The following is a 17,701-nucleotide window of genomic DNA, read 5'->3' as shown; positions in this document are numbered from 1 at the left end:
CCTGCATATTACAAGCAAGTGAACTATTTAAATAGGACTTACATCCCAACTATGTGCTCCGACATGCAAAAATAGGGAAAATCGCCATTGACACGCACTGCTTTTCAAACCCGCAGACATCAAGCAAAGCCTGTAGGAAGAAAACTGGGATGCAAATTATTTTTTTTATCACTCTATTTTGGGATTTTTTTTCCTCCCTTGGTAATAAAAAGTTTAAATTAAAAACTGCATTGTGTTCAGTTGTGTTGTTGACTAATATTTAAATTTGTTTGATGATCTGCTACATTTAAGTGACACAAATATGCAAAAAAAAAAGTAAATCAGGAAGGGGGCAAACACTGCACATCCAATATATTAAGATACAGTAGTACCTCACATAACATAAACCTCCTTTTACATAAATTCCACTGAACATAAAGAATTTATGTAAAGTTTTTGCATCGTATTAGAAGAAATTCCATATAACATAAAGCGTCAAGTCAGGGCAAGTCTTTTTTTTAAAAAATCAACTTTATTATTGCCTCAAGTCGGTGCAAGTTCAGACTAACACTTGGTGACGCCTTCTGACGCATCACGCTCTCATTGGCTGATTTCGGGGCACCGCCTTCGCTCTCATCTCATTGGCTAAGTTATACAGCACGTATGTGAGTTTGTGTGAGAGACAGGCTTCTCCCTTCAACCTCCTTCCTCTTCGTAGTCGCCCTGAAACTAACTTAAACAATTAAGTTAAATTACAAATTAAAATTTTGCACACAGCATTATCGTGTAGTGCGTGTGTGTTTGTCTGTGAGACCAGCTGACTCTTACACTCTTTGAGTCGCGTTTCGACTCAGGCTAGTCCTCCTCCTCCTTCCTGCCTCCACTTGCGCTCCTGATCAAGACATTTCATGAACGGTAAGATTGTTTTTGTTTTTCAGTTTTATTCATTTACAGTAATCTTATTTATTACCTTATTTTATATTGGAATGTTGCTCTACTATGTTTATGCTAACGTTTTCTTATATTTTCCCACCATATTTGGTGGACTTTGAATATTTTGAAGGGCCAAAGGGGTGAGTTTGGGAAGATCTTGGAACGGATTAGGTTATTTACATGTATTTTACGCTTCGTATAACATAAAATCCCTATAACATAAAGGTTCTCGGAACGGATTATTTACGTTGTAGGGGCGTCTACTGTATTACACAACCTTGCTCAATTTTTTTCTGTACGTGGAAAAAGTTTCAACACCATTTGGCTTGTCGCGCAACTACTAGGATTAGACAAAAACCCATAGAAATGCACGTCACAATAAATAAATAGTAAAGGTCAGGCATAAATGTGCCTTTATTGAAAACAAAGGAGTATGAAAAGGTTTATTGTCGTTATTTGAAAAGTAGTTTTTGCCCATTGAATGAGCCACACTGCACACGTCAACCCACAACTCCAATCGGAAATGATCGCTCGAGAAGCATGGAACCTTGGTAGCTTCTCTCGTCATGGAGGTCATGGCAGTAAATTTAGCATTTGTTCCCTTAACAACTTTTTCCAAACACTTCAGTTATTCTTCCAAAAAAAAAAAAAAAAGAAAAGCCAACCAAACATGGTCCAAGCGGCATGGTCAGGTTGTCTGACACTACAAACATTGGAAACTAGTCACATTCTACACTTGTGGAACTATACGTACTTTTCCAATATAACCCTTTAGAGCACGTTCATCAGTAGCTAGGAGTTATAGTGTACATCATTCAACAAAGATGAGTTACGTCACGTTCTAAGCCATGACTGTTTCAACCTCGTCTGACGTCGTCATAGAGAGGGAATGCTTCTGCTGTAAATAATAGTATGGTGTGTGGGTGTGGGTGGAGGGATGAGGTTAATTTGCAGTTGATGCAGTAAAAAGGGTTCAGCAATTAAACATGTCTCATTAAATATTCACTTTAGTCCCCCTCGTGCTTGTTTTTATGAGTTGGATAAATTGTGAAACATTAGAATGACTGGAGGGCAGTGGCGTGGTGGTGGGGGGGTCATGCTTCTCTTTGGGGTCTTCTTGCATGGGCACGAAGGCGGTAAGGTATTTATTCCGCCGCTTCCGTTTCCTCACTGGGCTGTCCTGCTGCGTTTTCCGCCGTCTTTGAGGCCTGAGTGATGTGACAACAAAAGGAGCGGATGTCATTTATGCTGCACAGGTTCCCACTCTTGACTGGACAACACGTGAGCCACGTTCTGCTGGAAAAGTACCTTCTTTTTCTTCTTCTTTTGTGCTTTCCGGCTTGTAGAGCTCTGTAGTAAAGTCTGGAAAAGACACAAGGGTCAGGAAAAACATGTTTCGCAGTCAATACTGTATAATATAAGGTGGGGGGTCCAAAGGGCAGTCTGTGGGACATTTGCAGGGGTGGGGGGTGAGTAAACTCTTTGGGCATACGGATCAACAATACTGTGTCTGGAGGACGACGACTATAACCTTGCCTACTGTGAAGCATGGCGGGGGGTCAGGCATGCTCTGGGGCGGTTTCGCTCCTTCCGGTAGAGGGACTCTCTAGCGTGTGCAAGGTACCATGAATTCAATGAACCACCACGAGATCTTGGGTGTAAATGTCATGCATTCAGTGACAACTGCTGCCTGGGAGATGCCGGGCCTTCCAACAGGACGACGATCCCAAGCATACCTCCAAATCTACCAAAGCTTGGCTGCAGGGCTGCAAGATTCTGGAGTGGCCATTGCGGTCGCCTGATTTAAACCCAAAAGAAAACCACTGCAGTGGGGGTTGAACACTTTTCAACACAACTGGATTTGGGAAAACGCAATAACTAAGATAGTCGAGGAAAAAAGGTTCAGAAAGTGCCAAGAAGCCACCTTTTCTGGCGTTTGCCAACCAGCTGTGGTTCCCTTGGAGCATCTGAAAACTATTCAAAAAGCATCTGTGATGCAGCTCACAGGAACGTCGCAGTACCACCCACATGCTCCTTGGAAAAGACGTCGCAGCACGTTCTCCTCAAAGCGCCATACCAGGATTATTTGGTTGAGAAAATATTGACTCCAGTTACACAAAATCCTTGAAATTGCCACAAACGCACCAAGGGGACCACACTCCGTGCAGCAATCTTTACTTCCGTAAACACACGGCAATGCGTGCGCCTTTTTGCTTTTGCGCAAGCAAGTCACTTCTCCGACGCTTTGCGTTCACATTAACAAGTCGCATTTTTTGGTAATGTGAACGACCACATACAAAAAATCCAAATTGGGCACCATACCCTGCAGTGTGAACGTAGCCTGTGTGTATGCTAGTGGCCCCACCTCCACCCACCGAGACAGAGACGGTTTGACTGACAAAAGGGCTCGCTCCGTTCATGCCGTTGTTCTATGGAATCCTCTTCCTGCCTGTTTGGAGGCGGGAGATGAGGAAAACATGGCAATATATTGAGGCCTGCAAAATGATCAAGTTCATTTTCATTTATTGTGTGATTAATTCATGTATTTATTAAAATCTCAGTCCTAGAGCCCCGTCACTAGCCACGTTTTAATCTCGCAAGATCTTGCATGCATCACACCATGTACACGCCCACAAATGGAGCAAATCATTTCAACGACATGCACCGCTATTCGCTTTCATCTCCAAAATGTTGCACCGACATCCTCAGTGCTTATGCTGGCCCCCTGGAACTGCCTGTAGGTCATGTGGTTGAAACCCAGCAATAAGCATCAGTAAAGCTGACTCGTACCCTTAGCTCTGGGTCCTGGACCTCATGCGCCGACTTGTAGAACTCAGGCTCAAAGGGGCCGCTGGTGATCCTGTGAGGGCCGTTGGCCATCAGCAGGACTGTGAACTTAAACTGAGCTACAAATTCTCCTGAAAGCAAAAAGACACAGGAGATCAGTGACGTGTTTAATGTTGAAGTTGAGCAAAGCAAACATCCTTACCTTCTTTCTCATGGAGGACACTGAAGGGCTGCAGCAAGTCGTGCTTGGCACATTCCACCACTCCCAGCCGCGCTTTGGCCTCGTCCTCAAATGCTCTGAAGAAAACGCATGAAAGCCAAAAACACCTGAGCTCTCTTTCCAGGGAACTATGTCAGGTGGTAGTTTTCTTACCGGAGAGTGAAGGGCATGGCATCAAAGCGGCGTTCCACTTCGCTGAAGAAAGTACGGGAAGTCTTCATTTTCAGGCCGTATTGCTTGCTGGGGTCCCTCTTGTAAATGGTGGTCCTCAGACCGCCATCTCTCGCCTGAGGTTACACGAGATGATCCTCATACCGGTACCCCACAAAGACTCACGACCATCTGACAGCATCAGATCACTGACCTTTCCCTCCCCCGTGCTGACCAAGACGTCCACTGCATAAACTTCATGCACCTCAAACTCCGCCTTCTCATGGTCCTTTCTGACAGCAGACAAACATGGCAGCAAATATTTCAGTTTCTACTCAAAACCGCAGGACGTGTGGTACAATTCCAGTCAGTACAGTATGTCTCGGAACGGTCTGAGTTTTAACTTGTTCCACCTCCGTACAGTAGATGGCGTCACAACTCTGCTTCTTAACACACCACACACGCACCGATCTGCCGGAGAATAAGAAGACGTCACAGGAGGGATCAGTGGTGCCAACCTAACGACGTTGTCCTTGTTTTTAGCGAGTTTAAAAAAAAAAAAAAAAAGAAAGAAAAAGAAGCGACAAACGAAAGTCCACTGCTATTCTAAAATATTTGTTTTGCTCTTCATGTTTTTTTTGCTGTCTTTTTGTCTCCCACGGCATCCAGGAAAATGTACATGGCGTCATGTCCAATTATGCAAATTAGACAGTGACTAGTGACTCTGGAGTAAAAGCGCTGCTCCTCCGCATTGAGAGGAGCCAGATGAGGTGGCTCGGGCATCTACAGTGGTATGAAAAAGTATCTGAACCTTTTGGAATTTCTCACATTTCTGCATAAAATCACCATCAAATGTGATCTGATCTTTGTCAAAATCACACAGATGAAAAAACTGTGTCTACTTTAACTAAAACCACCCAAACATTTATAGGTTTTCATATTTTAATGAGGATGGCATGCAAACAATGACAGAAGGGGGAGGAATAAGTAACTGAACCCTCACATTTAATATTTTGTGGCCCCCCCTTTGGCAGCAATAACTTCAACCAGACACTTCCTGTAGCTGCAGATCAGTCTGGCACATCGATCAGGACTAACCTTGGCCCATTCTTTTCTACAAAACTGCTGTAGTTCAGTCCGATTCCTGGGATGTCTGGCATGAATCGCTGTCCTGAGGTCATGCCACAGCATCTCAATGGGGTTCAAGTGTGGACTTTGACTTGGCCACTCCAGAACGTGTATTTTGTTCTTCTGAAACCATTCTGAAGTTGATTTACTTCTGTGTTTTGGATCATTGTCTTGTTGCAGCATCCATCCTCTTTTTAGCTTCCACTGTCTGACAGACGCCCTCAGGTTTTCCTGTAAAACATCCTGATAAACTTTTGAATTCATTTTTCCATTAATGATTGCAAGTTGTCCAGGCCCTGAGGCAGCAAAACAGCCCCTAACCATGACGCACCCTCCACCATGCTTCATGGTGGGGATGAAGTGTTGATGTTGGTGAGCTGTTCCATTTTTCCTCCACACATGACGTTGTGTGTTCCTCCCAAACAATTCAACTTTGGTTTCATCAGTCCACAAAATATTTTGCCAAAACTTCTGTGGAGTGTCCAAGTACCTTTTTGCGAACATTAAACGAGCAACAATGTTTTTTTAGACAGCAGTGGCTTCATCCGTGGAGTCCTCCCATGAACACCATTCTTGGCCATTGTTTTACATATAGTTGATGTGTGCACAGAGATATTGGACCGTGCCAGTGATTTCTGTAAGTCTTTAGCAGACATTCTAGGGTTCTTTTTTACATCTCTGAGTATTCTGCGCTGAACTCTTGGCGTCATCTTTGGTGGACGGCCACTGCTTGGGAGAGAAGCAATGGTGCCAAACTCTCTCCATTTGTAGACAACTTCTCTGACTGTCGATTGATGAACATCCAGACTTTTAGAGATGGTTTTGTATCCTTTCCCAGCTTTATACAAATCGACAATTCTTGATGGCAGGTCTTCAGACAGCTCTTTTGAGCGAGCCATGGTGCACATCATACAATGCTTCTCATCAAGACAATTCTTACCAATTCTATGTGTTTTATAGTGGGCAGGGCAGCTTTAAACCACTCATCAGTGATTGGGCACACACCTGACGTGAATTGTTTGGTAAAAATTGGTTTCAATTGCTCTTTAAGTCTCCTTAGGCAGAGGGTTCAGTTACTTATTCCTCCCCCTCCTGTCATTGTTTGCATGCCATCCTCATTAAAATATGAAAACCTATAAATGTTTGGGTGGTTTTAGCAGACACAGTTTTTTCATCTGTGTGATTTTGACAAAGATCAGATCACATTTGATTGTGATTTTATGCAGAAATGTGAGAAATTCCAAAAGGTTCAGATACTTTTTCATACCACTGTGGTCAGGATGCCTCCCTGGGGAGGTGTTCAAGGCAAGTCCAACAAGTAGGAGGCCTCAGGGAAGACCCAGAACACATCGCAGAGAATATTTCTCTCAACTGGTCTGGGAACGCCTCGGGATCCGCCAGGAGGAGCTGGATGAAGTAGCTGGGGAGAGGGAAGTCTGGGCGTCCCTGCTTAGGCTGCTGCCCCGAGACCCCACCTCGGATAAGTGGTTGAGCAGCATCTGTGTGTGTGCGGTGTTTCTTGACAACAGTGATCAACAAACTTCTTGAGACCAAGATCCCCGGTCTCGGCTGTGAACCTGCACAAGATCTACTGTTGTAACGCGCTGACCAGCCCCTCCCTCCTCGCCCCACGACAGGCTAATAGAGTGGTGGTTCGCTCATAGAGCTGACGCCACAAACCCTACCCCGATGAAGCGCCACAAAAGTAGGGGTGGCCAAAGTTTGTGATTGCATCACAGAATTTTTTTTTTTTTAAATAATAATTTAAAAAAATTACAACATCAAAAATGATAAAAATAAATAAAAATACAGCAAAAGGCTGAAAAGTTGACACCAACAAGCAATAAAACTTTAGCTTTATATTTGAAGACAAAGCTTTAAATATGAGCCAAGGGCCACGCTTTGGGCACCCCTCCTTTGTGGATCTTTGTAGGGTTTTGTGGCGTTGGCTCCATGAGCGAACCACAACCCTGTTAGGCTTGTTTTTGTGGGCGAACGACGGTGGTTGGTGGTTGAGGAGAGAGGGGCTGGTCAATACAACAGTCAGCCCTAACGAGCCGCATCTGGATTTACATTTGTGCCTTACTTTCGAGGTAGCAAAGGCAGATTTGGAGCCATGTTAACGCGCAATTACAACTGTCGTGTGCGTTGGCACATCGCCGCGCTCTGTCACTCCATCTCTCCCTCAATTGCACGCTTGTCGATTGCACGTCGAGGCGAGCCGGTGTCCGTGCGCTGGTACCTCCGGCCGGGTTTTGAGGACTGGTCTCCTGGCTGGGGCTTGTGGTGGCGTAACTGGAGAGCGGCGAGGCGTACGGGCGGGTTCAGTGGACAAAACGCGTGCCTGTTGGTGACTTTCCGGAAGGGGAGGGAACTGATGTCATAGTACTTTTTTTTTTCTTCCTTCTAATATTCTCGCTAGTGACTGGCAAAGTCCCAAATACTGACTGGTGGATCAAGTTCGAGGGGTCTGTGGACCCCCGCTGGACAAAGTACTAACGCCATCTACAGGCCAGGCAAGGTTTCTTGTGTTTGCAGGTGTGTAAGTGGTGAAACACATAGAAAACTGTGGATTGGAACCCTGCTTTAGTTAGTGATAAACACTCCTCCTGAGGATGGTACGAGTAAAACTACCTTTGCTGGTCTGTCGGGTTCTGAATGATGGTCTTCTCTCCATCAATAACATGCTGCTTTAACTGATGAGACAGCATACCTGCAAAAGGAGACATTTTTATGTATGATGTAAAAAAATGGCACAAAAAGATGCAAAAGAGTACCAAAGAGGCACTCACCCTCAATAGGTGAGCATTTGAACGACTGAGAGATCTTATTCCAGGCCTCTGTCACCTGAGTGTTCTGTATGTTTCCAAGCATATACAGTACGTATGTTTAAATGTGCATCCACTTGTTTGGTGGATGAATGAGACCTGAATGCGTCATTAACGTACCTGGTTACCAGGTTTGACCAGGCGAAGAGCAGCTTCCGCACACAGATGGGCTGCTTTGACAACATCAGCTTTGCGGCCCGTGACCGGGTTCTCCTGCGACGAGGACAAGAACATCAGTAAGGAGGAACTCCAAAGGGAAACTAAGCCATTGTGTCAACATTTATTTCTGAGTTTCAAGCAGGTGAACTAGAAGCAGGTCCGGTGAGCAGGTAAAGCTACGGCCACATACACACTCGTTATGTTTGTGCGATATTTTGGAGATGAAATGATTTTGGTGATGAAATGGATGCTGAAATGACACTTCAATTGTGTGAGTGTACATGGTGTGATGCATCAAGACAAAAAATAGCGAAGGCATATATTAGTCAATGACAACACAACTGAAGAAATCACTTTTTTCCAGGGCCATGTAGGTTAGATTTGTGGTCGATCGATTGGAGCATCACTATTTTAATCCTCTGTTTTATTCAACCACAAAACAGCAATCACTGATGAATGAATTTTTGGAAAAAAACGCAATAGAGTCAGTGCTCAATGTTCGAAACACAACGTAGCGATGGACGACTAATAAGAACACAGGGGACCGGGACTTGACGAGTAAGTCTACTTTAATGGGAGCGACTTGAATGGGTTCCACTGCACGTGTTCCCAGAAGAGGAAGTGAAACAGAACAAAAAATGAAATGAGTCTTGCCTTCGTTGCTCCCACCACAAAGCTGTGCGCTACGTTGGCAATGAAGCCGTCCACGTGAACGCCGAGGTCACTGCGAATACACACACAAAAAACGTTCCTTTTGTCATGAGCATGCGTTAAGACTTAAAGCACATACAATATCCCACTATATTGATGAACAGATGCGTTATAATGCCTTCCGAGTGTGTGTGTGTGTGTGAGGAAAAGAAATCCTCCCAGATAATCGGAATCTCAATTCCCAGCAAGAAAATGGCATCCCTACCACATGGGGTATTCTGCCAAAGTGGCTTTGATGCAACTCAACAAAACTAAACGGTATTGCAACGGTGGTTCTCAACTAACTTTGCCAAGTCTGGTTCTGGTCTTTGTGCTCAGTGCCCGTTCACATGAAAGAGGGCGTTTGACATCATCTTATTCTACTTCCACACAAAAATGAAGCCATCCCAGCCGGTGTACTTTACACAAGGCGAGCAAGTCGTTATGAGGAGCTAAAAAAAAAGATGATTACTGCCAATTTTTGTAATTTTGCCCATCATCCACAATCCTTATGTGAGACATGAATGCACGCCTTGCTCTTTTCTGTGCCTTCTAAAGATACAAAACCAGACAGCTTATTATGGCACACAATGGGATCTACCTATGACGCCTACGAAGACTGTTGTTAAAACACCTGCACCACTTGAACCATGTGTCACTATGTATTCTTTACTTGCGTATCTTGCTTGCTGCTGTAACAAGTGAATAAAGTACAATACAATACAATACAATAAAACGCCTCCAACAAGGTTTTCTATCCATGCTGTGAGTGTGTAGTAACAGGTACATTCACCATAACATGGAATACTTACACTATTTTGGGAACTTCCTTCCTGGGTGCATTGATTTCACATAGCAACATAGAAAGGAAGGCTACACCTAGCGTCAAAAACAAAAACACAGCAGCAGTGGCGGCAGCTCCAATATGTAGCGTCACCTTTGGCTAGTGTGTGGTGAAGCTAGTCACTAGCCGGCTAGTAGTTAGCCACTGTGTCGTGGCGTGGAGTCACTACGACAGTAACGTAGTTCTTGGGGCGTAACTACGTTATTACTACTATTAATAATAATAATAATAATAATACAGTGTTTCCCCTAGGATTTTTTGAAGCTGTGGAGGTGGGCGGCATGGGAGGCGGACTGCCTCTGCTGTAGCAGGAATTTTTCTTTTTTTTTAATATTTAAATTTATTGTCGGTAATAATGTCAACATTAGGGTCGTTTTCACAGGCTTCAGCAACAAATTCATGAATTAACTTTCAATGCCTTTCTCTTGGCCTTTTCTTCCACTCCTTATCAGTCGAGTGCCAACAGGGCAGACAGGTGATTCCGGGGCATGTTTTTCAAAATAAAGGGGAGTGTTTTTATGATATTTGATTTCAAATGAATTGCGGTCAATATGTAAATAATAGGATATGTATCTGTATAGCACAGGGGTGCTCACATTTTTTCAGCCTGCGGGCTACTTTGTCCCAGAGATGTACTTCCTACTATAAACAGAGAATATATATATTTATTTATTGATAAATATGAGTATTTATGTACTTGGGACATGTATATCAGGGGTGCACACAATCAAAATGATGTACCTCTTACTATAAAACATATAGCATGTATAAAATCTAATTTCACATTCACAGTTTCAAAGTTTGCAAGTCATCAAAATAGTTGATATTCAGTAATTCACAACTCCAATCAGTATGGCGATAAAGATAATTGCAAATAATTCCACAACAGTTGAGTACATAAACTGAGTAATATGTCAGCGAAAATAGTTACAGTGTTCATCACGTATTACGCCCAGTCAGCCTTTGCTGTACAACATTACAGATACCGTACACGACAAATTAAAGAGGATGATGCAAGTAGTCAAGGCAACACATGAAAAAGCTTTCAGCGACGGATGGGCACATTTTCCAATTTATCGTGAAATAGTTTGAGTTTAGGAGAAAACACATTTCTATAGTGGAGTTCATGACGTGAAGCGCAGCCATGAAAAAACCCACACAAGTCGGCGCTACAAGTGAACGGACAACTTATGTTTCGATTTAAGCATCTTACCGCTCTGTTAGTTTATCTGTAATCGGAACAATAAGGATGAAAGTTGCATCATGCGTGTGTGGCTGCCGACATCCGGTCTCCACTTTTTTTTTTTTTTTTTAATGCCACCGCCACGGCGCAAGAGCGAATCAGGAGGGGGCTTAATGTCAGCCGACTGATGTCATACGATAACTACGAAGAGGCAGTAATGATGCAGGTGACGCGCGACCAACACTACCTTTGCGGTCGCCGTAACGGGCACCCCTGATATAGCGTGTATGTCCATTCGTACACCGTCTTACTTAACATTGCTCTCACAAAACTCATTTCCAAGGAGTGGCGGCGTTCACGGAGCCGTGGCGCTCCATCACATGTAGCGGAAACCCTGCAATAACAATGCTGCTGCGGCTTGGTTAATATGCAGGTCACATTATGGAAATGGAGCCTCGTTGGCGCTTTTTTTCTGAAGGCTTTACAGGTGCGTCCCATTACATGCATTCTTAACTGCAGCGTTATCTGTTTTTATATCTATAACTACAACAACTGTATTTTTTCATCTTTGGAACACTGTACGTCTATATCAGTGATGGCCAAAGTACGGCCCCGGGGGCCATTTGCGGCCGTGATTTTATCGGCTCGCCGTACAGTCTAAAAATGTAATTTAACAAGGAAGCTTAATCAAAAGTCCAAGAGTTGTAATCTAGCAAGGGAAAAAAAGTCATAATTTCTCAAGAAGAAAGTAATAGGATGAGGAAAAATGTCATTTTAGTAGCATGACGTTGAAATATTAAAGCCTTTTTTTTTTTTTTTTAAAGTCAAAATCAATAAATAAAGTTGCAATTTTTGGAAACTTAGGCTGGGGGAAATGTATAACATGAGAAAAAAGTCAAAATATCAGGAGAAAGGAAGTTGAAATATTTGGAAAATTATACAAAAAAAAATCAACAGCAGAAATTTGACCAGAGTAAAGTAAAAATATTAAGAAGAAAAAATAGATTTCTAATTTTAAACAAGTTGCAATTTTATGAGAATAAACTTGTTAAACAGGGAAAAAATATCATTTTAGTCACAATGTTGAAATAAAGAAAAAATACATTATTTTTTTAAAGATATCAAGTTATAATTGTGAGAAGAAAATTTACAAGAAGAAAGCAGAAATAAAATAGTTGGAAAACTTTAAAAATCAGCAGAAATGGAAAAAACAGCTGTAATTTTACGGGAATAAAGTCAAAATATTAGTCATACTCGAATGAAGAACCGAATGCCAATTTTACAAGAATAAACTTGTATTATAGAAAAAAAAAAACATTTTTAGTAGCATTTCAACTACATTACAGATATATTACAAAGGTGAAACGCAGTTTTTTCTTGAGCTACATTTAGCTTCTTAGCATATCTCAATGTGTTGGTTTACAAAACATCAAAGTGGCCCTTGCATCCTTTCATTTTTCAGTATGTGGCCCTCGCTGGAAAAAGTTTGGACACCCCTGGTCTATAGTGTTTTCAAATGATGTCTCAGTGCAGTGTTGTTTTCCTTCTTACAGTCAACAACTGTTGATTGATGCCTCAGAGTGCTTCTTCCTCCAGCAAGTATGGTCATGCAAGAAGACCAACAGGCCGAGTGCTCACCAGGACTGCTGTGACATATACGTCTGCTAACACTGGCCTCATTGTCCACATTTCACTTTGCATTTTATTCCTAGTGCTCGGCTCGAAAAGTGAACACATTTACCGTATTCCCTCGGCTGAAAATCTATCTCGCTTATGCGTGGATAATATCAGGGAACGCTAGCGGCACAATCTTTTTTTCCCCCTTCCGTGTCTCCATAGGTTCTCAATAAATGGTGATGCCATCTCTGAATGAGTTGAACCAGGGGTGTCCAAACTTTTTCCAGCCAGGGCCACATCGTGAAAAATGAAAGCATGCAAGGGCCTCAAGGCAACACCTGTACTGTAGATATGCTATGAATTGATGGATACTTCAAGAATAAAACTGCATCTCAGCTTTGTGATATCAATTTTTGCTGTGCATTTTCCAAACTATTTTAATTGTAGATGTTCTTGTAATATTACGGCTTTATTTCCTTAATATTTTGACTTTACTCGCATATAACTCCCCCCCAACCTTAAAAAAACATTTTTCTTTAATATTTCTACTTTATGCTACTAAAAGTGACATTGAATTCCTCAATATTACAAGCTTATTCTCATAAAACTGTAATATTGTTTTCTACAACTTTTGTCCCTTTTGACCCTATTCTTGTAAAATGGCTACTGATTTTTTAATTTACGCTGCTGCTGTTGTTGTTGTTTTTTTAATTTCCAAGTATTTCAACTTTCGTGTAAATTTTCCTGCAATATTATGGCTTTATTCCCAAACTACTTTGAATTTATTTTCATAATATTTGGACTTTCTCACAATATTATTATAACCTTTGACATAAAAAAACGTTATATTTCCTCATAATATTACGCTATTCCCATAAAACGACGCCTTTTTCTTTTATTACAACTTTTTCCTCTTAATATTAATGACTTTATTCTTGTATTTATTCTGCAGATTTTTCCTTTTTTTTTTTTTTTCTTCTAGTTTTCTTGTTGAATGATGTTTTTAGAATTTGTGCCGCGGGCCAAGAAAAAGATAACCGCGGGCCGCAAATGGCCCCCGGGGCACACTGTGGACACCCCTGAGTTAAAAGGTTGTACTTTCATGGCCGGTTTTAAGCTGAACGCCTGGACATCAGGCTATGAGTTTAGCCTGCGTTACCATGGTGATACAGCTGCTTTAAAAGAGAGCTACCTTTGCGGAACGGGCAGGCCCGGCTTTCCGCTCAGCACACCGCTCGCTTGGCAGAATACCCCCATACACACACAAAGAAGACGACACAAAGCCGCACACGCAGAGAAAAGGGAAGGCAGGGCGTGGAGGGACACGATGCCTACATTTTGACCAGATCTCCATCTTTCAGCGTGTAGTCGGGGTCACTCTTCAGCGGGGAGAAGTGGCAAACGCAGTTATTGACCGACACGCTGGTGGGAAAGGCAATGCCTGCAAGCCAGGAAGAAGACAGAAACACAAACAGTCCTTCAGAAAACAAGCTGATGGGCGCTCATCCTCATCGTCGCACCTTTCTTCATGTCCTTCTCCTTCTTGAAGACCTTTCCGGTCTCTACCATGATGTAGGCGTCCCCTTTGTCGCAGAGGCTCAGCACCGACACGCCGGGCTTGGCCGCGTCCACAACCAGACGGAGAGCCTCTGAGGAGACAAAAAGTAACACGCGGGGACAGAAGCATGTCAGAATATTGATCACGGTGACTGAGCATTTGCGGGACACCGAATACAACACCTTCTCCAAACCATGCAGAGATCTTCACAAGGATCTTCTACGTATATTTTTATTTTGAAAATCTTAGTCGTAGAGGAAATGGGAATTCCACGGTTGCAATCGTTACATGATTGGGGTGTCGTGATGATACAAATCAACCCACATAATTTCTGCTACTGACCAAAGACGGGGCCTTTGGAAATCCAAGAACAATCATAACATTTGGCGTCCACCACCATCACCCGCGTTAACTAGCGTGACAAGCGCCTTCAACACCAGCTTTAGTGATGGGGCCAAATTACTTTGCATGAATAAAATAGTTCATTAAGATCATGTCTAAAAACCATGTGGCGTCCAATCATCACGATTGTTACCGCTGACTTGCGTATTTCAGGGTTTTTTTGCCACTATGTTTCACAAACTTAACATAGGACAGTTTTTTTATGATGCAGCGGTGACTTCAATCGTCACCTTTGGCGTCCACCGCCGTCACACATGTGAATTCATGTGAGAAGCACCTTGAACGCCCTCTGTTTTGCATTCAACACACACCAGCTATAGCTATTGGGGCCAAATTACTCCGCATGAATACAACTTTATTAATGTCTGGTCATGTGGTGTCCAATCATCACAAATGTTACTACTTATATGCGTATTTTGGTGAGCGCAAGGTTTTATTTGCCACTATTTTTCATGAACTTCACAATACAATCGTCACCTCTGGTGTCCACCGCCATCACCCGCGTTAGTTAGCGTGACGAGCACCTTGAACGCCTTCTATTTTGCGTCTAACACACACCAGCTATAGTTAATCACTCCACATGAATACAGTTATCCTTTTGCATGTTTTTCCCCCATGTCCACTGTCATCACACGTGTTATTTAGAGTGGGAAGCGCCTTGAAGCCCTTCTGTTTTGCTTCAAAAGACACTCTAGCTTTAGTTATGGGGCCAAATTACTTTGCATGAATACAACTTTATTAATGTCTAAAAATCATGTGGTGTCCAATCACCACGGATGTTAGCACTGATAGACATCTTTTTGTGAGTGCAAGGTTCTCTTTGCCACCATTTGTCAAGAACGTAACATTATACAATTATCTTTCAATATGTTTTTATGATGCTACAGTGACTAAACGCTGCAAAAAATAAGCACGTTTTGAGCACACCCCCACCTTAAATTTGGACTCCCTCGTCAGCTTTTTAGTCGGCGTGATAAAACACATAACCGAACATTTCGTAAAACAGAGAAGAATATACGTTTATGGTAATGAAAGTGCATGTGGGGTTTTGCATGCACGGATTACTTGATTGTTCTTAAGCTTGACAGAGACCCTGTAGCGCCTTTTCCTTTCCACCAGATGTCCAACAACTAAAAGTTCCTGGAAACTAGTTCCTGGAACTAAAAGGTTCCTGACAAACTCTCCCTTATTTACCGTAATTCCTCTCGTCGCATGTTAAAAGTTGTCAAGAATGAACAGTTGAATGAACTGTTACGAACGGGTAGCAGTACATGTCTATTTGCTAACATTAGTTGAATGAAAAAGGCTAACAGCGCTAATGGTAAGGCTTAAGTGTAGTGTTATTTACAGATAGGCATCAATAGCAACAAAAGCGCTAACATTAGCCGCGGCTGTACGACGCTCGCCTGCACCTGCTAGCATGCTATGCTATGCTATGCTATGCTATGCTATGCTATGCTAGGCTAGGCTAGGCACTGTCTAGCTATCGTAGCATGCGTGAGCCTCGCATGTAACCACATGGCTGCACTCACGGTGCAAGGCCGACACAAGCGCTTGCACGGCGGCGACTTACGGTTGGCAATGTCGCCCCCCATCTTGTACTTGGTGACCACCAGGTCCTCAGCAATGGTCTGCTCCTGCTCGTCGTCGGACATCACGACAGAGTTTGTTAGCTGAATCGGCCGTCAAGTGACTCAAATCCCCGCGACGCCCGCTCGGCTCGTGTCGGCTTCAGCCTCTGCCAGTTGCCGCCACTGGAGGGGTGGGCGGGAGAGGTGGGCGGATCGAGCCCAATAGCGATGTTATCGGTATCGAATCACTACCCACGCGTTGAGATCGATATTTTTTCGTTTTCTTCTGATATTTGCACGAATCTGTTTTTTTTTTGCTCAGATACATTGTAAATGTTTATATATTGTTGACTTTATTGTGATCAACTGTATGGAATAAGTAGAATCATTGTGTCGCTTTGTTGATATTGTCTTATATTGTTGCTATATTAATATATTGTTAAATTATTGACAAATAAGTTTGGGTTAAATTAAAAAAACTATTTTATACTTGCCTTAAGTCTTTGTTCTGTGTTTTATTGTGATTATAATCATAATCAAATTAGATACTATATTGAAACAACATACAATAAAAAATGGATCATCACTACTCACAAAATCATCCAAGTAGCTTGAAAAAAAAAGTAAAAAAAAAAAAGTATCGATATCAACAACGCTGTAGTCACTTGGTATCGGATCAACACCAAAATGTGCAGTATCGCCTAAACCCAGCCGGTTGCCGCCTCGCTTGAGCGATCTTGTCAGCCCCGTAAGCCCCTCCCTCTTGAAAGTGACGCTCATACGTCACGACGACGTCAAAACACCCGCCAAAATTTTCATCTACTGCCGTGGCCCCCAACCTTTTTGGACCAACGTACCGGCAGACGGGGTGCTATTTAATTTCAATGTATTGTGTAAAACTAAAAATTAAAAGCACAAATTAATACATACTCACCATTAACCAGTACGAGCCTGGACGTTTTTCTGTAGAAGATTATAACTGATGTGCTAGCATGAATTAACTTGAGGTTGTGGACCGCACAGATATTTACATTAGCACTCAATAAGGTCACCAAACCTTACCTTTATGCATTCTCTCCTAGTATCCGCAGTTGGGAGCAAATATGAGGTGAAAGAAAGAGGGTAAAAATCCAGTATATTAGTGCAGTTAATATCTGCGCAGCGGCGTACAAAGTTAGCACAGGCACAATGGTGCGTTAAATGACCGTCCAACAAGGTGGGACGGCTCGCCGCTCGCAACATAAACATGCAAAAACTGTGGGATTTCTAACCGTATATTATTTTTTGAATAAAATAATGGCCCATGTTTCCAAAAATATCCATTTACATCACATTTGATGTAGTTATTTACACATTTATTTAAAAAAACTTATTTTAAAAAAGTGTTTTGTTTTTTTATCATTGCAGCTGAAAGTAGTTGTACTTAGCTCGATGATCAATCAATCATAGACGCAAGTAGTTGCTTTGTAGTCCACAAATAAGTCAACACGATATTTGAAAACATTGTTTATTCTTATCTGAGTAAAAAAATGTACAAAGGAAAAAGAAAAGGTTACAAATCTCAAAAAACAGGTTTTGATCATGTCAAATTGTAAACAAAATACTGGATATATCTGGAAATACCCACAATCCTGTACACAAGTTATGACTAT

General features: G+C 42.4%; 1 protein-coding gene across 2 annotated transcripts; it reads right to left on the bottom strand.

Moving 5' to 3' along the window:
• Positions 1-1,302: 1,302 nt before the first annotated feature.
• Positions 1,303-17,262, bottom strand: LOC129186045 (proliferation-associated protein 2G4-like). 2 transcript variants are annotated; one of them, XM_054783861.1, is made up of 13 exons: positions 17,112-17,262; positions 14,039-14,167; positions 13,854-13,959; positions 8,839-8,908; positions 8,146-8,238; positions 7,990-8,053; positions 7,832-7,910; positions 4,284-4,362; positions 4,073-4,206; positions 3,902-3,996; positions 3,703-3,830; positions 2,221-2,274; positions 1,303-2,120 (listed from the first exon to the last, which is right to left on the bottom strand). In XM_054783861.1, the coding sequence occupies exons 1-13, from the start codon at positions 17,119-17,121 to the stop codon at positions 2,058-2,060; spliced, it is 1,104 nt and encodes a 367-aa protein (XP_054639836.1). In that variant the 5' UTR covers positions 17,122-17,262; the 3' UTR covers positions 1,303-2,057. The 2 variants fall into 2 exon arrangements, with proteins under 2 accessions (XP_054639836.1, XP_054639835.1); XM_054783860.1 differs by lacking the exon at positions 17,112-17,262 and adding an exon at positions 16,052-16,260.
• Positions 17,263-17,701: the final 439 nt, after the last annotated feature.

Source organism: Dunckerocampus dactyliophorus, chromosome 8 (genome assembly GCF_027744805.1).
Source record: "Dunckerocampus dactyliophorus isolate RoL2022-P2 chromosome 8, RoL_Ddac_1.1, whole genome shotgun sequence".
Taxonomy (NCBI): Eukaryota; Metazoa; Chordata; class Actinopteri; order Syngnathiformes; family Syngnathidae; genus Dunckerocampus; species Dunckerocampus dactyliophorus.
Note: the sequence above shows the minus strand (reverse complement) of the source record. Positions and strands in the feature narration are given on the sequence as shown.